Source organism: Tenebrio molitor, chromosome 9 (assembly GCF_963966145.1).
Source record: "Tenebrio molitor chromosome 9, icTenMoli1.1, whole genome shotgun sequence".
NCBI classification, from domain to species: Eukaryota; Metazoa; Arthropoda; class Insecta; order Coleoptera; family Tenebrionidae; genus Tenebrio; species Tenebrio molitor.
The window spans coordinates 6739762-6756795 of record NC_091054.1 but is presented as its reverse complement, the minus strand read 5'-3'; the positions used below and the strand labels follow the sequence as shown (position 1 = coordinate 6756795).

At 40.2% G+C, this 17034-nt stretch overlaps 3 protein-coding genes across 10 annotated transcripts in view; 1 reads left to right on the top strand and 2 right to left on the bottom strand.

Annotated features, from left to right (window-relative positions):
* The window catches only part of Reck (Reversion-inducing-cysteine-rich protein with kazal motifs), a 30474-nt gene extending 24797 nt beyond the window's left edge, over positions 1–5677 (top strand). Inside the window, exons 5-9 of the mRNA XM_069057636.1 lie at positions 2193–2552; positions 2604–2987; positions 3040–3991; positions 4059–4210; positions 4262–5677. Coding sequence (XP_068913737.1) covers positions 2193–2552; positions 2604–2987; positions 3040–3991; positions 4059–4210; positions 4262–5028 — 2615 coding nt within the window. The 3' untranslated portion in view covers positions 5029–5677. The remainder of the gene's footprint in view (positions 1–2192; positions 2553–2603; positions 2988–3039; positions 3992–4058; positions 4211–4261) is intronic.
* A 2598-nt stretch (positions 5678–8275) lies between these two features.
* Positions 8276–10594, bottom strand: LOC138138929 (mitochondrial glycine transporter A-like). 2 transcript variants are annotated; one of them, XM_069059062.1, is made up of 4 exons: positions 10224–10594; positions 9503–9618; positions 9353–9443; positions 8276–9263 (listed from the first exon to the last, which is right to left on the bottom strand). In XM_069059062.1, exons 1-4 carry the CDS (start codon positions 10320–10322, stop codon positions 8628–8630), a joined length of 942 nt encoding a protein of 313 aa, XP_068915163.1. In that variant the 5' UTR covers positions 10323–10594; the 3' UTR covers positions 8276–8627. The 2 variants fall into 2 exon arrangements, with proteins under 2 accessions (XP_068915163.1, XP_068915164.1); XM_069059063.1 differs by lacking the exon at positions 10224–10594 and adding an exon at positions 9699–10133.
* A 3641-nt stretch (positions 10595–14235) lies between these two features.
* LOC138138923 (tetratricopeptide repeat protein 39C-like) lies at positions 14236–16992 on the bottom strand. Of its 7 annotated transcripts, none has more exons than XM_069059051.1 (9): positions 16603–16992; positions 16210–16555; positions 15796–16162; positions 15671–15745; positions 15536–15601; positions 15252–15420; positions 14754–15204; positions 14483–14706; positions 14236–14433 (listed from the first exon to the last, which is right to left on the bottom strand). In XM_069059051.1, exons 1-9 carry the CDS (start codon positions 16795–16797, stop codon positions 14326–14328), a joined length of 2001 nt encoding a protein of 666 aa, XP_068915152.1. In that variant the 5' UTR covers positions 16798–16992; the 3' UTR covers positions 14236–14325. The 7 variants fall into 7 exon arrangements, with proteins under 7 accessions (XP_068915152.1, XP_068915155.1, XP_068915157.1 ...); XM_069059054.1 differs by having other exon boundaries at positions 15671–15802; positions 16075–16162; XM_069059056.1 differs by having other exon boundaries at positions 16075–16162; positions 16603–16991.
* Between the last annotated feature and the right edge of the window lie 42 nt (positions 16993–17034).

Here is a 17034-nt window from a genome sequence, read left to right as displayed (position 1 = left end):
TAAATCCGAACGGTGGACATCTGGGCACGTTGCAGATTCAAGTAGCCTCGTATCGCACATCTTTAAGTAAACCCCCCATGTTAAAGGAGCGGAACGTGGAAGGTGCACCGGGTGCGTGTCACGAAGTCGCAAACGAATGCACCTGACCAGCGAACGAGAAAACGGTAGAGGGTCGGGGAAAAAACGCCGGGCCCGGACCACCTCCTTGCGGCACACCGTTTTTATCCCTCGACGGACGGAATTCTCGCGGGATTGCTGAGCCAATCGAGACAAGTGGGTGGATGCAAATACATTTTTACATATTGCGACACCATTTGACTCTTGATGATTAGCATAGGCTATCGAGCGGAACTTGCATATTTATCAGAACCTTGCCAGCTTCCATCAATCATCGTCATCCATTTATTCATCGCTTCCAAATGTATTCGTCTCGAATTTTTATTCACCTATGCACTTTTTTTTATGTTCTCCAAGATTTGTGTTTTCATTTTATGATGTTGAATGTTCGATAAATTTATGTAACACTTCGGGACTCCCACATTTACCGGTTTTAGGAGCATTGGCATCTAAATTGTCTTTCTTTATAGAGTTGTATTTAGTACCCACTTTTGTAACAAACGCTTCTTACGATGTAAATTTCTTCATATATTTCTTTAATGGCTGCATTGTGGCTTTAGGATTTTACGTAGACACCTTTCTTGACTTAACTTCTGAATAACTTATTCTCATTCTTACTTCTCCTCTTTCATCCTCTTAGTTTTTAATTTATTCTGAGAGTGGTAAACCCACAATCATTCAAACTGTTGGTTGACTGAGTGATTTTAAAAAATCTCTGATAATCTTTTCTAGCGTCTTGTCAGAATCAACTGCTGCCTTCTGGTGCTGCTTCATTTCGTCTTTCATCTGCAACTATCAAAATGATTTGTTTTTATGATACACCTTATTAAAACTTTGAACGAGAATACAGAAAACAGAAGGTGGTCCACGAGTCATTTCTGTGTAGAAGAAAGTAAAAAAAAACTTCTAGACTAGCTTCTGTTATCAAAGGTCAAAGTTGTCACTTAAACTGCGTTAAAATCAATTACTCCATACAGGGTTCCCCAATAAATTTACTCGACAAGCTATCAAGAGAAAAAGAGAACATTTGAAGGAATGTGAAAGCTATCGCCGCATGTGTCCAAGAGGCGACATCCTTCTCCCACATTGTTCACCACAATTACTGGAAGTTTCTTGTTTAAATGCATCGACCAATGCGTCGAGCCGTCCTGTCATGATTAATGAACCTTCAACACTTTGCTCGTTTAAAGCGGATGACGTCTGTACAAGTTTATTTCGCGTCCGTTGTTCGTTGTAATTGAATTGCGCGACTTTTAACTGGCCGAAGGAAAATTTTGAAAGGTATGGAAAGGATGTCGTCGTCGAACACACCGCAACCGCTCACGATCGCTACTTTATTGCACCATAACCTACCTACTCGGCGTTATTGTTTGTGGCCCATGCTGGATACCACCACACGAATTTCATGTCTCCGCGATACACATAATCTCCACTTGAACAGCCAAAGGCAAGATAAAAATGTCGGAGGTTATCTCGGTTCGATACACAACCATACATTATTTTTCATTTAATTAAACCAATGTCGATGGGATTGAGTTATTAACGATGGGGCAACGTACACTTATAATTAGCTATACACGTACCTAAATAAATTATCCAATAAACGCTTGTGGTACTTTTACGCTCGTCGGGTATGCAGAAAATTAATTAAATTGTGTTGGGTAAATATGAACATCGACGGTATCGGTTGGAAGTTGTGATGCAGTAATTTAAGCGTGAAGGGTTCAACAATTAAAGTCCGGTCCCATCTCTGGTATAATCTTCGCTTGGCTAATGAGCCGAACAGGATCGGATTTAATTGATACGCGTCCCATGAATCGCGCAAAATCCGAACCATCGAAGTAAAAGTCAGCTTAGATGGAAGAAACTGTGTTAATGTCGAATGTCCTTTATCTTCATCAACTCCTGTTTCCGTTGTTTCCTCTTCTGTTGGTACTCGTAAATTAACTACAGTAAGCATCTAGTACAAGAAACACTCTTGGTACTCTAAATTACATAGAGCGTTTAACAGTACTCGGTTGCGTAAAAACTCGGATCTTCACCACTGTTATTAGACTTTCTGTCTCGTTTTGCAGACATGTCTCGGGGGGAGTCCTGGTCGGGCCGCGTCTGTTGCCCCGTCCCCCAAAGCAGCAGTTGTCGAAGAGCTTGCATCACGGCAAGATCCGACGCAGACCTAGCTCAAGGCTGCCGCCAAAGCGACGAAATTGATTTTTTCAGCTGCTTAGAACGTCAAAGAAAAGGGGAAGAATGCTGTGGCAACTCGAGGAACGACGAGTGCAAGCAAGTTTGCTCAGAAATCTTCAAGAGTCGATGGACACCAAATTCTCCCTTGAGGCTCAAAGTACAAGAGACTTGCGAAAAAAACAGTCCCGAAGTGATGGAATGCGTCAAAGACTTCGTCAAAGTGACACCTGCAAAAAACCTGAACAAAAGTACTACTCTTGTCTGTTTTGTGTAGCAGTTTAACACTGTTGTTTTTGCAGAGTTGCATTGTTGCGACATGTCCAACCACAGCAAGTGTCGCGAAACTTGCAAGAAACTGCTGATGGCTAGGAACGTCACGCTTCAAGAAATCGTTGACGGGCTCCAAATGGGAGGTTGCGGTTTTCCACTCCCCCAAGAGTACTTCTGGGCGTGTTTCTTGAAACCTACAGAACCAGCCGCGACGTCAGTTGACGTTTCTCGGATCGAACGAGTCGGAATGGACTCGGCAAAGTGGCATTGTTGTCAAAGGGCCACCAGTCATTCCTGCCAGAAGTTGTGCACCAAGACCTTCACCAAATTCTGGGCGACATCTTGGGACGAGTTCCACAACAAGTGCCTCACCCAAGTTGCCGAAGAGAATCTGAGGAACTGCATCGACGAAGGTACCAGTTGGCACAGTTTCACTCTATTTGATCTCAACGAATCTGTTTTCAGTTGATGAACCTTGCGAGCTCGGCTGCGACGGTCTCAGTTTTTGCACCAACTTCAACAACAGACCCACCGAACTCTTCCGCGCTTGCAACTCCCAAGCTGACGAAGCGGCGCGCAACGACGTCGCGGTCTGGCAGTTCCAGAACAAACTGACCCTTCCCGGATTGATTCTCCCGTTGAAGAACATTTCCCAATGCTCTCCCAACGTCTGGAAGACGGTAGCGTGCACTCTTCAGATCAAGCCGTGCTCTAGGCATTCTCACGCCAATCAAATTTGCCGAGACGTGTGCCTCGACGTTCTCTCCCAATGCGTCGATTGGGCCCAGATGTTTCCTCACCACTCAGCTGAGACAATATGTGCTGGATTGTCTCCCGAAGATCCCAACGTTTCTTGCATACGTCTTCAAAACTTTCTCTACCCGCCTGACAACGGCTACAGAAGAATCAACGAACAGGTTTTCTCCCCGTGCAAGGGCAACCCTTGCGAAGCGAACGAGATTTGTCTTCTGAACAAAAACTGCATCCACGGGGGTACCTGCTTGCCCTATACTTGTGTCCCGGGGTGTAAACTCGGCGAGGTTAGCGAGTATATGGTACCGGATGGTACTTACGTCCGGATCCCGATTCACAACAACAACAACCCCAAAGGATGTTTGAAGATTTGCAAGTGCAACAAGGGAAAAATCGAGGAATGCCAACCGTTGCTGTGCGTTCCTTTGACTCCTTGTTTCGTGGGTACCCCGTACCATCAGCTCCACGGAGCCTCTTTTACCAGAGACTGTAAATTGTGCAGTTGCTTCGCCGGTGAAGACATCTGCAGCAAGAAACAATGCGAAAGTACCGAACTGAGTGGGAAGAACACGGCTTATACGACTCTGCCTTGCAATTGTTCACCCCATTATGTCCCAGTGTGTGGGAAGGACGGAAACAACTACCCTTCAGCCTGTTTGGCCAAGTAAGTTTCTTCATTTGAATTTATTTTTGTACGCAACCGGTTTTCACGAATGTTATACAAATCTTAGATGTGCTGATTTATTCGATTCGGACATCGAACATGCCCCCTGCGACGACCCCTGCAGATCCCACAGCTGTCCCTTGGGCCACAAATGCGTCCCTCGACCCCAGATTTGTTTCTTCATGATGAAACAAAAACCGTGCAAGCAGTACGAATGCAGTAAGTACCAAAACATCAAGAGGGTGCAAGATCGACAACGATTTGTTCCAGTAAACGGTACCACCAACTGTCGGAACCTCCCTCGATCTCCTGTCTGCAGCGTAAACAACACCGAATACGAGAACGCGTGCATGTTGGCCCACCACAACGCCAAACTGGCCTACCACGGTCCGTGCTTGAGGAACTGCCTCCACGAAGGTGTCGTGTGCGGCATCAACGGCCGTACTTACGTTTCCGAGTGCGCAGCTTGGGCGGACATGGTCTCGGTGGACTACGTCGGAAGGTGTAGAGTGGTGGGTTTGATCGGCGACACCAAACTCAAGCAGTGTCCAGACGTGCAGTGTTCCCCTCTCCCGGACCCCAACTGTTTAGGAATAACGCCTCCCGGAGCGTGCTGTCCCGTCTGCGGCGGGGCCCTGCGACTGCTCTACTCCAGGAAGCAGATCAACAGAGCGCTGTACGCTCTGGGGGATTCAGATACGGAGTCGTTGAGTCTTAGAGCGATGCTCAAAGCTCTGGACAGACAGATCCAGGTGGCTCAGTGTGTCCTCCGCGGGTATCTTACCGTCGAGATGGACATCTTCGTCGCGGTGCAGACGACGGAGAAGTACCCCTCCGCTCTCCAACTCGAAGCTTGCGTCCGCGAAGCCGAGAAGATAGCCAGCTTGGTGAACATGCAGAGTCCGAGGATCGTCAGCGAATTGAGCCTCAGCTCTCTGACTCTAGCTAGTGTTGTGCACGTCGACGCTAGTTCAGCGGCTGATTTGGGGATCAGAACAGTACTCTTCTTGTTGCCGTTGTTGTTGAAATTACTTTGATACTGAGTACAGAGCTGTTACCAAAAATTTTACAAATTCTGATCTCAACGCGCGTTTGAGTTTTGTTTGATTGTTTTTGAAAAAGGGCCAAATATCATACCAAAGAAATACGACTCCATTGTTGTCGGTTGTGCCATCTGTCTATTTTCGTCGTGACAATTTAGCAATAGCTATTTATAGATCGCTTACAAAGGAGCCTGGATCATTGACCAAATTATGCAAGCGACTGTGAATTTTAGACAGCTAAACATATGTGGCCTTATTTTTTTTTTTTAGAAAAAGTTTCAAATGGTACTGATACACAAATAAAGACAGCCTTATACAAGTGCCAAATCGATGTAGTTATAATAGGCCAGTTATCATTTCTACGTGATTCTGTGATATGTACTATATGTTGTAAATAAATTTAAGATGTTATTTTATTCGGAAAATTATTATTAACAGAGCTGTAAATAACAAATGTATATAAGAAGATGACTTTACACCGCTTCGTTTATCATAAAATAGACTACAGTTTCTACGATTCGACTTTTGTGGTTAAGTTTTACCTTAAACAATAATTTTATTCGCTATTTTGTGTAATTTTTATAACCAAAACAATCCTTTTGTAAGTTATCGAATTAAATTATTAAAAACCTTAAGAATGAAATCCTCGTTTGATTACGTTCCCATCCTTATCGATGTTTCGTGACGAGAATTTTCATTTATTTCTTGGAAATAATGCATTTTTTATGTGGCACTAGTTGTCAATTCTCCTCGTTTATTAACAGATAAAGGTGCGGTTTTTATGGTCAAACTCGATGTGCCTACATGTTTATTGATTAGTACAAGTCTCCAAAGAGAAAAATTGTCGTATTGCATGGAAAGTGATTAGATAGAATTTTTTTCTATTCTGATATCAGACCGTCAGAAGAATATCTCAAAACCGGGGTCGTCCAGTATACAGGGTGATTTATATTAGGCGTAAAAAACTTTGATATCGTGTTCGGGAAGTAATTTTAAGAAAGAAATATTATAAAAATATAGGTCTGTTTTTTTTCTTTCATAGTCATTTATTTTTCTAGTTATCTATTTTTTAAAGTTGTACTTCCATAATTATTTCAATAAAATTTAAAGCTGATGTAGTTCTGTAATTAAACAAAATACTTAGGACCTATATTCATATAAAACATTTTTCTTAAAATGACTTCCTGAACACTATGTCAAAGTTTATTACATCTATTATAAATCACCCTGTATACAAAACACCATACAGAAAATATCTAAAACATTTGAAATGAAATAACACATTTATATTTATAACAAACAGCATTTTATGGTGCATTTTTCGGTTTAAACTTTCAAATATTTACGACAAATAAATCGAACGCTAAAGTTCACATTGAATCATTGTGTTGAAGACATAAAATATATAAATATCTGTTTCGCTTTAAAAATATTTTTCACTAAAAATGTTCAGGCAACCAACAATACACAACGCAAAATATGTGTACGTATTCCAAGAAGTGAAATAAATTTAAAAATAATTTACATACAATGTTTATTGACAAAACACTGTTAATAAAAATACTGTTTTTGTTATTTGCATCGCAATTTTTGGATTTATTAATTAACTCTTATTCTATACGCAAATATGCCATAATAAGTGAATTGACAATCAATGATAATGCATAATTTTCTTGTAAATTTATAACGTAAATGTTAAAGTCAAGGTTAAGTGAAAAGTTGAATTTACAGAGTTGGTAGCTTTATCGCATGTTGTGTAAACAGTTTACATTAACTTTAAGTTAACGTAGCAATTAAGATGAATAATTTAAAAAAGTTAAAATCGTAGTAGGTGAGGAGGTCAAAAGAAAGACCGCTATTGGGTGAACAAATCACATGACTAGATTAAACTTTTTGCTAATTATTGCAATAATTACGGTTTCAATTACATATTTTATGAAATACTTATTTCAAGCAAAAACTTGTTGCGACGACAACAGGAGTGTTGTCAAGTCCAGTTTCCAGAATTATTTCAGAATAATACACTCACCGGCACAAAAAACGACTCATTATGATTTCTTTAATAAATGATCTTGAAATTATATTTGTGGTTATTTTTCTTTACTATAGTTAAATTGGGATATTTTCAATGACCGGGAGTGCTATGGTCACCATGGCAACCGAATTGTTTTGTTTAAATAAATAATTAGAAAATTTGCGTTTTTCCACGGTGTTTTTGTCGGTTGATTTATGTGTTAAAAGATTTAATGTGACAATTTTTCATAACATAAAATTTTTTCTGGAAAATTACTTTTATTTTTTTTTTCATTAAAATTCTATTTGCTGTTTTGTCGGATATTCTTTGACAAAGAATAACATAAATAACACTTATCAATACAACATGATATCGAAAAAGTTTTCTAAGACAATGAATTACTTAATTATATTAATAAAATTCAATGTGAGTCGTTTTTTGTGCCGGTCAGTGTATTACGAATATAGGCTTTATTAACATAAAGCGGAACTACGAACTTATTTTTTTTTTAACATTCTTGATCTTGCAACAACAATACTCTTCACTTCTCTACTCTTACATAATGGTAAATAATGACCTCTCAGTGTGTTTCACAGATTTCACTAAAATAACTCACCACGCGTTCAAAATTTCACAAGTCCACCACCGCAATCGCCCCAGGAACCACAAATGAGACAATTCTCGCAATTTAGAGGTTTTCACATCATAAAAATGATTTTTTAAGATAGAAATTACAAATGGATGCAATTACAGTTCAGTTTCAAAAATTGAGTTTGACAGATGCACCTACTTGATTCAACCGTGCGATTTTTTTTTGGAATTAACGAGACTTCATCCTCGTAGTAGGAAGACAACTATTATCGTTGAAAACTAATTCCACAATTTATTTTCTAAGCTGTACTTCTTTTAATGGTGCAAATTTTGCTGCCTTTGCAAAGAACTTTCAGCTCGTTGTTTCAAGTTTGCCTCCATCAACCTTTGAAAGCTACTACAAGTGCTGTATAAGAGCACTATCTATCTGTTTATAATTTTTTGATCTAGGAGCTTTGTGTGCAGTACCTAGATTCTTACAGAAGTGTTCTTTGAATCTTCCCATTTCGGTTAATTTAACAATGATAGAAACACTGCACAGCATTAACGGTTATCACACTCAAGGTCAACGGCATTTTTCAAAGTCACAGATAAGCAACGTTGAACTAGACAATGAAATTGAATAAAACCAGAGAGTAGTAACAATATAACTTTATTTAACAAAATAGACTATAAATACAAGTGTCAATAATAATAAATCACAAAAAACAATACTGTACATTTTTGTGATCCAAAAATACAATTTCGTTTTATCCAATAGTAAAAGCCAATATAAACAATAACATTAACTATACGTATAACAGGTTATAGATAGTGCAGTATATGTTTAAAATTAAGGGGCCCGTTCATACATCCACCAACTTTTGTATGTCGTGCTTTACCACGCTCGCTTTAAAGAAATATGTTCCAAGTATCAAAGATACACAGAGTAGAGAAAGAATAAAAATTTTGAACTAGGCTTCCACACCCAATTCAAAACTATACTGCGCTACTTTAACCCTATGGACTTGGACACCCGCTCGTAGACCGTCCAGGCCATGGCGGCCATCAGAGTCCTCCTCAACATCCTCGGAACCATCCCCTTGAAGTACCCCTGAGCCCCGTACTTCCCGTGAACGTAGACGACGACCGACCACAACCCCTTGAACTTGTTGGGATAGAGTTGCATCTTGGTCTTGAGCACGTCAGCCGGTTGGGTGACGACCGAGGCCAAGATGCCCGCAGTGATCCCGCAAGTGAAGTGCGCCGGAGACGCCAAAGAGGAGTCGAACACCTCTCCGGGCACCAGCAGCTTCGTCTGGGTGTAGAACATGAGGTACAACCCCGAGAATGGCGCGTCCCTGAAGAGAGTCGGGATCAGGCCGCAGGTCATGCCGCGCAGCCCCTCGGTCCGATAGATCTCCCTGAGGGCGGAGGCCACCCCGCTGTAGCCGTAGACGCCGCTCTCGAAGCGGGTCTTGACCACGGTGATGGGGATCAGGGCTACGCCGCTCATGCAGCGAGCTATCATGCCCAAGGCGACTGATTCGAGCGGACGCGGTGTCTGGTCCGCGAAATACTGCGTTTTTAGATAATCAAGGGAGCAAAAGTAGAGGCCAACGCCGGGCACACAGCGTGTTATGGACTGGAATCAACACAAAAAAAAAAAATTATCGGAGGTTCTAAGAATGTTCAATAAGATAAATTTAAATTTAGATGTGATAAGGGACCTACCGGTGTCATGCCCCGCCACAAGCCGCGCAGATGCTCCTGCTGCAGGATGGTCGCGAATACGGCGACCATTCTGGAGCCTCCATTGTTACCACTGCAAACAAATATTTGTCAGAACAACGGACTTTTAGCCGTGGGTCAAGATTTATTTACCTTAGCAAAGTGGTGGGGTTTTGCAGACGGGTCTTGACTAGGTCAAGGGGTTGAAACAGGATCGTCGAGAATGTCCCAGAAAAGGAACCGGCGAGGAAAGCTTTTACCATAGGATACTGCAAAGAAACAAATCGTCAATAAAAGAATCAAATTTGATTGTCATTATTTTCGCATTAGAGGCGAACCGGTGACTTACACGGCCAACGATATCCATTTTTGGATGCTCTACTGATAATTAGTCTTCCAGTCGAATTTTCCCCAAATAATGTCGCAAAAAAAATCGAGACAAATCGAGGAGTTTAAGTACAACTTTGAACGGGAAACTTCCAAGTTTCCTAGCACTCGAGGGTCGTATCAGAGTAGTCCGAATAATAAATAGGGTTGACGCGGAATTTATCAGCAATTGTCATTTTTCTGAAGAGATGTGAAAAATGCATTGATTTACTCTTGATAACTTGAATCGAATAAAACACTCCCAACTAAACAAAATATGTGGAGCGCCCCTTTCGTAAAGCGTGGTTTCGAGCAGACACTGAAGCTTCACAAGGTGAAACGAAATGGAAGAAATGGAAGCACTTTTACGACTGACGACTATCAGACAATCAACTCATTTATATGAATACGAAGAGGTCAAACCCAAGACCCCCAGTGAACTTACGACTACTTATCACTTTTTTTCCGGCATTGCGACCTATTTCATTCGTTATCGACTCGTACTTACATCTTGTAATATTGTTTTTGTGGAGTTGGGGGGCACAAAGTGACCCCCCGGCGGTTGGAAAATAACATTAATGTTTTCATTGATATCTTCCGTTTGCATTTCGTATCATCTTTGTATGCGTTGGTGGTTCAAATTCTAATTTGACAAGACGGGGCACATATCGGGACAGATTATCAAATACGGTTTTAGGTTATGTTTTATCATTTTGTCACGCCACTGTGACAACTTTTATTTTTCACACATCGGAAATTATCATTGCAAAATTAATCGGAAAATTACAAAAATAACGTTGCAAACCACTTAAATTAATCACAATTACAATTACAATTTATCACAAGGTCACTAATGTCACGACAATGATAACGGATAATAATAATATGCAATTTATTATTGTACAGGTGCGAATCTCGTCGGTACAAATTTTCATTAGTCCTAAGGGGTTAACAAAAAATTACGTAAGATTTACGTATTACTTAATAGTTATTTACAACATATTTGATAAAAAACACCATTTATCTGATCCGACACATGTCTGTTTTTAATCTTCTGGAAAATTAACGTTGCGACATGTTTGTTGTTTATTCCAGAATCGTGCAAAATGTTAATTATTCTCTAGATTTGCGAATTGCACAAAATATTTATTGAAAAAGATTTTTAAACCACATTTCTGCGAATTATTTAAGTTGCCATCATTTTAATGACAATTATCAATGGCCCCATTTTGCAAAATTGGGTTAACTCATATTTTCCTTGTTCTTGATTTTTTAAATGATGAATAACACGTAAATGTCACATGCATCTTTATCTAAAGTTAAATGTCAGTGTTGATCCTGTAGGGGGTCTCTTATCTCGATTCGGGGGTTAAAGATTAAGCAAACAGAATTTTTTTTAACCTTAGTCTGGTTGTTTCTATGATGTTTTCAACTGAATTTCTTACGTAAAACTGAAAAATAACTTGTCTGTCGTCAAACGGCTGTTAAAAAGGAAACTAACGTCAACATACAACGTGTCTCAGAAATAATGAGGTACCTACCTCATTAATTTTGACCAGAGACAGATTTCGTCAACAACAACAAAACAATATAATTTTAATTTCAGTATTTTACCTCCCCATAAATTAACAAGGTGTCTATTTTCTAGTTATATGACTCAATTACAGTAACCGTGAAATAATAGTTTTTGTAAAATCGGCGCAAAACATTTGTGTTTTTAGAATAAAGTTTTTTCGCTGCGCGGCCTAGGTAAAGCCAAGAGGATTACATTTTTAGTTAGTTTTATACAACTCGGAAAGGCAGGTGTTTACGTGTTGATTCTCTGATTTAAATTAAAATTTTGTGAAAATCACACGTTTATTTTCAAATAGTGAATGTGTTGGTATATGGTGAAACGTGCGGGAGTGCTTTTCGAGTCCAGAGGATTTCCGTGCGACTTCTTGTGAGGGTACATGAAGGACAATTGAGAACAGAGGTAGGTATGCTAAAAGGAGTGCAAGATCATTTCGTCGGCGCCTTCATTATTTTATTAACAATAACGGCGGTCATTTTGAACACTTCTTGTAATGATTAGTGATTACCCTTATTACTTCATGAGAATTTTTATAGATTAATACTACACTCTTCGCTTATCGGCATCGGTGGCGGCGAAGCAAAAAATCTTTCAATAATTTTAACTGGATAACTTCAAGGTTTAGGAAAAATATATACCGTGTCAGCAAAAAGTACTGATTGAGTTGGCAATAAATTCTGGTGATTTTTGGTCATGTTCCAACGAGAAAACCATTTTATTAATAAAAGGTTACAAAAACCAAGACTTTTAAATTTGAAATGTATACCAGCTGTCAATAATGTCAATAAAACAAACCGAAATAGGTACAATTGACAATCTTGAAAATTTTATGTAAATTTTTTTTTTGCCAACTGAATCAGTTATTGTTGCTCACCCTGTATTTAAATACATACATATATTGTTGCTAATAACGAGTTTTATTACCAGTTAAAATTAATGTACTTATTTCTGAGACACGTTGTATGTGTTTTGGTTAAAATTTACACGGGAATTCTGTTTTTGAGAATGTTTATGGAAAAAACCACAACTCTCATATTTTTGCGATAGAGATAATACTGCCGGAACATAGTAAATAAGTGTGATGAAAAATAACCGAGACCTCTAACGACCGATTAACATCATCTTTGACATTAACATAATTGATAATTTTTAACTAATTACTCGATTTAATTGCTTAGTAATTGTGCCACAATTATCACAAAATTAGGAACTTTCGACTTACTGTTGTGTGATTCTTAGGTGTTTAATGTAAGGAATCACGTTTGCAGACTTTAATATGTAATAATTAGAAAAGATGAATCAGATAACGCTCAATCCTTGTTATAGTAAACTTCAGCACTATACCAAAAATAAACTAAGTTTTTGTTTTATTCCGTTGTTGATGAGGAATTGTCAAAAGGGCAATATAATAGTTTAGTAATTTGATAAATACCTGATTGCAGTTTGCCATTTTTTCAAAAACTGGTAACACGTCTAGTAACTACACCGTGTTTGCGAAAATAGCCGAGCTGAACAGAGCTATTAGCAAATTGTTGCAAACAGTTTATGTAGGTACGTCCAACTAGGGATCAGACCTTTTGACCTATTTCGAAAAAATGATCGAAAAATGTGTGAAAACAAGATTGCTTATCGTCTTTGCTGGGGGCCTGGGGGCCAACGAGGTTAAACTGTTGTTGCTAGTTGTATTAATTTATGCGTCTATTATCTTGTCTCCAGCCATTTATTGCCGATGTCGAAAATTGGAACTCCAAACATGTTTTGCAAAAATGTGACAACAAAAAATGGGTTTCTTTGTACATCGACACCAATTAAAATAAAAAAGAGCGATTTATTAGATCAAAAACAAAATTGATATTCCGTATCGCTAAATTAAAAAGACAAAGAAGGAAGTGAACATGTCATTTTTTCGTTCTCGTTATCGGAACAAAAGTTACACAAACATTGGATGATAAATAAAAAGTTACGGAAAAACGTGAGTCACAAATTAAATTTAGATGGTCCGCACAGTGTATTTTCTTACCTCTTGCAAATGTCAGTTTTTGACGTCAGGTGCCAAGATGGCGACCAACAAATTAATGCACTTTGCAATTCACAAATCCAAATGTTTGGAGTTGAGGCGTCACAAATAATACTCTTCGTTTGTAATATAGATTAATAACATTTATTTTTATTATTTAAATCATTACGATAACATAGCTGGTATGAATTTTGTATACGTAATACATTTTCAACATATTTGAAAATTGAAAATGTGCAAATTTTGGACGGATATGAAAATACAACAATAAAAATTTGGATACAATGTACTAGAAAGTGTACAAAAAGAGTTATTACTTAATTTATTACGTAAAATATTTAAAAAACAACAAGACCGACACTAATAATTGTATTTCAGTTACTACACCTGAAATCAAAAAACCCCGCGTGTTTAAAAATAATTTCAAAACGATCATTGTTACATGATGTCTCTTTAGAATTTCGTTTGTATCATTTACGTCGTAATTTCAAACATTTTTTAAAAAATTATCAAACAAGACTGAACCCACAGGACACGTGCACACGCTATGATCTCTTCACAGCTGATTACAATTATGAATGTCAACACAAATTTAACATTTTCACATTTTTAGAATAATTATTGTATCCGACGGGCCCTCGGTGTTTAATCTTTGCTACAGCTTAGCCATATGCAATTCTGATCAAGTTGCTTTGTAGCTTTATCTAGCTTCTAACTTACAAACCTGTAATTATGTAAATATTTTTAGCAAAATTATTTTATGTATTGACTATTGCGCAACCTTCAGATGATTGATTGTCCTAAGACTTTAACCTACAAGTCAGACTCTGCATCAATAGTCAAAACAAAAAACACCATCGTTTGATTAAGTATTATGGCTTAAGTCAATTAAGTGCACTAGATACATTTTTATGTAGGAAAACACTAACGGTACAAAATTACTTTAAATATTGCGGTTGCAGTTATGTTACATTTTGACTTTCTGTGATTAATTCGCAAAATATTGTCGCTAAATTTGGTCTACAAGTGCTTCAGCAGTGAGTGGACCCTGACGTTGAGTCGGTGCTCGAAATCGTAGTCCTTGTACTGGGAAATATTTTGTAAAAGCACCTTTCCCTCGGCTTTGGTCTGTAACAAATCGGATAAAAACAACACAAAACATGCATTCTTGACTGACTTCGTTAGTTTTGATCAGCAAAGTTGCCAATTCGTATTGCGTGAAAGCTGAAATGTGAATATCGGCGGCGTTGTTTGCTACATTCTTCCTCTGTTCCAGGCACAATCTAAATGTCTCGATACCACGCGAGTACTCTTTTTCTGTGCAGTAACAACATCCCAGAATTAATTTCGAAAGACCCAACATCGGTTCGCAGTTTTTCCCTTCTGGAATTTTCTCGCAATCTAAAAAATGACGTTTATATTTGTACTAACGAGTGGTACCTCAGTACCTTTTTTGATGTTGTCCAGATTTTCAACCGAACAACTTGGTAAAGCGTTCCACAAGTACAACATCTCGTAAACCAACAGTCTCCAGAAACTGGATGGCAGCTTGGACAGTTCGTCGTCGTCGGACGGACAACACTTGGCCCTCCTCGCCAAGAACTCGTCGAGTTGGTTGTTCCTATAACCGTTACCCAGACTCGTCTTGATTTCTTTTATGTTGGTGTAGTTCGTCGCGTTTTCGCAAGAACCGCAACAGATCGCAGCCAGGTAGTTGTAGAAAGCTCTACTCCACCTGCTCCAAGACTTGAGATAAGTGAAAGTACTATCTGCGCTGCAGTAGTCCAGCTGGATCAGGTGACACCAACCCACTTCGTGGAGGGCCAAGATTTTGATTTCTCTTTGAGCGGCGTTGTCGACGGATGATTGGAAGGATTTCAGAGCTGTTGGGATGTCAGACTACGAACAATCGATCAGTACAGGAGTACTGAATGTGTCAGACTCACCTTCAGTCTGTTTACTCGACCTTTGAAAAAGAGAAACAAGGCAGACTCGCCGTATTCTGTTTCGGATTCGTTTAGCAGCTGCGTGGCGGCGTTGACCCCCGCTTGGACGTTGCTTCCGTCCAGAGCGTAGAAAGGTCTAACTATGGTGTGGTACCACAGCAGAGACAATCTACAAACAGAAGTTGTCAAAATCGAGTGGTTGGGAGTGAGTTGCAACTCTACTAGCCGCAATTGCAAACGAAATTTGCAAGTTGCTGCTAGTGGAGTGGTAGTACTGTACTGACGTAGCCAGTGGCGCCCTCATGTCGATGCCTTCGCGTGCGTACATCAGGCAGGAGATACCGTTCTGTCTGTTACCGCCGAAACCCAAAAAATTGGTGAGTTTTAGTAGAGACGGTGGCAACAACGATATACCTAACTGGAAGAGGCCGTATCCGAAAGAAACGGCCGCCATTAGTCTCTCGATCGTGGCCTTGTCGATCTGGGAGGCTCTCCTGGAAGTTTGGCTGTTAGGCTTCGTCACCGGGGCACTTCTCTTACTCACACTTTGTCTGTCGGTGTAAACAAATGAAATGTTGAGGTGAGGTAAGCTAGCGACAGAGAGCTCGTGAACGAGCTCCAGTCGGTTTTGTGGGTGTGTTTCGAGAGGGCGCTGTTCACCGAAAACGACTTCTTCAGGAAAGACAGAGTGGACGCGTCTATACTGGACCGGCTGCAGTTGTTCTTCATCGAGTTGGGAGTGGAAGTGCCGGAGGTGGGCTCGTTTTGGGATGTGTGGTGGGTGAGGATGGCGGAATGGGAGTAAGGAATTTTTTTGGTATACCCGTTGAGAGGAGGCTCGCAGCGGCTGACCGATCCTGTCGGGCTGTCGACGCTCTCGGGGGTGCCGTCGGGCGGCTCCGCGATCACTTCTGCAAAACGACACTCAGAATTGCGTTCGCACCGGCGGGGTGAGTACCTGGGGGCTGCTTGTCCGACGCTCCCACTATCTCCTTGTACAGCTGCAAGATCTCGTGGTAGGCGCTCTGGTACACTTTCCAGGCTTTCCTCAAGACCCAGCCCCCCTTGAAGTACCCCGAAATGTCCTGCTGCAGGAACGTCAAAATGGCGAGGCACACTTGCGAGTCGGCCAGGATGATTTGCGTTTCCAGCGTCTCCGCTATCGAGATGTTGTTGTCGTTGGATCCGAACACCCTCTTCACCGACTTGAACCATCCCGTCTCCGAAGTGCACTTCCTTTCGACCTCTTTGAGCACCGACGTCGCCAGATTGAGCTTGTCGTCTTCGAAGGTCATTAAGGCATCCTGAAACCGGCAACTGCAATTACCTGAAGAACAAGAGACGCGACTACCATGAATGCGGCGAAGGAGTACCCGGCGCACATGGGGAGGCTGTCCGGGTACCGGGTGAAGAGTTCTTGAGCGTCTTTCGCGTTGTTGTTTATCAACATCTTTAGCCCCCGCTTTGCCAGCATCCAGTCAGGCACTTCTTTTTCTTCGTTGTTCTCGACATTCCTCCCTTCTTGCTCGTTTATTGCTGTGGCCATTCTAAAATTCGTCCCGATGGGATGATCCGGTTTAGTGGTTTTGCGGCATTTTTTATTATTGTACTTGCTGGAGGGACTCAAGGGGTGAAGTTTGACAAACACAGGAATTTAACACGACGAGCGACCGAAAACAAAAACGTTTATTTTGACAGAAATGTCAATGCCACACATTTCGGGGTGTCCATTCATGGTTTACTACACGGTTATCGATTTTCTCCCTCTCCCTAAGGGTGGAAC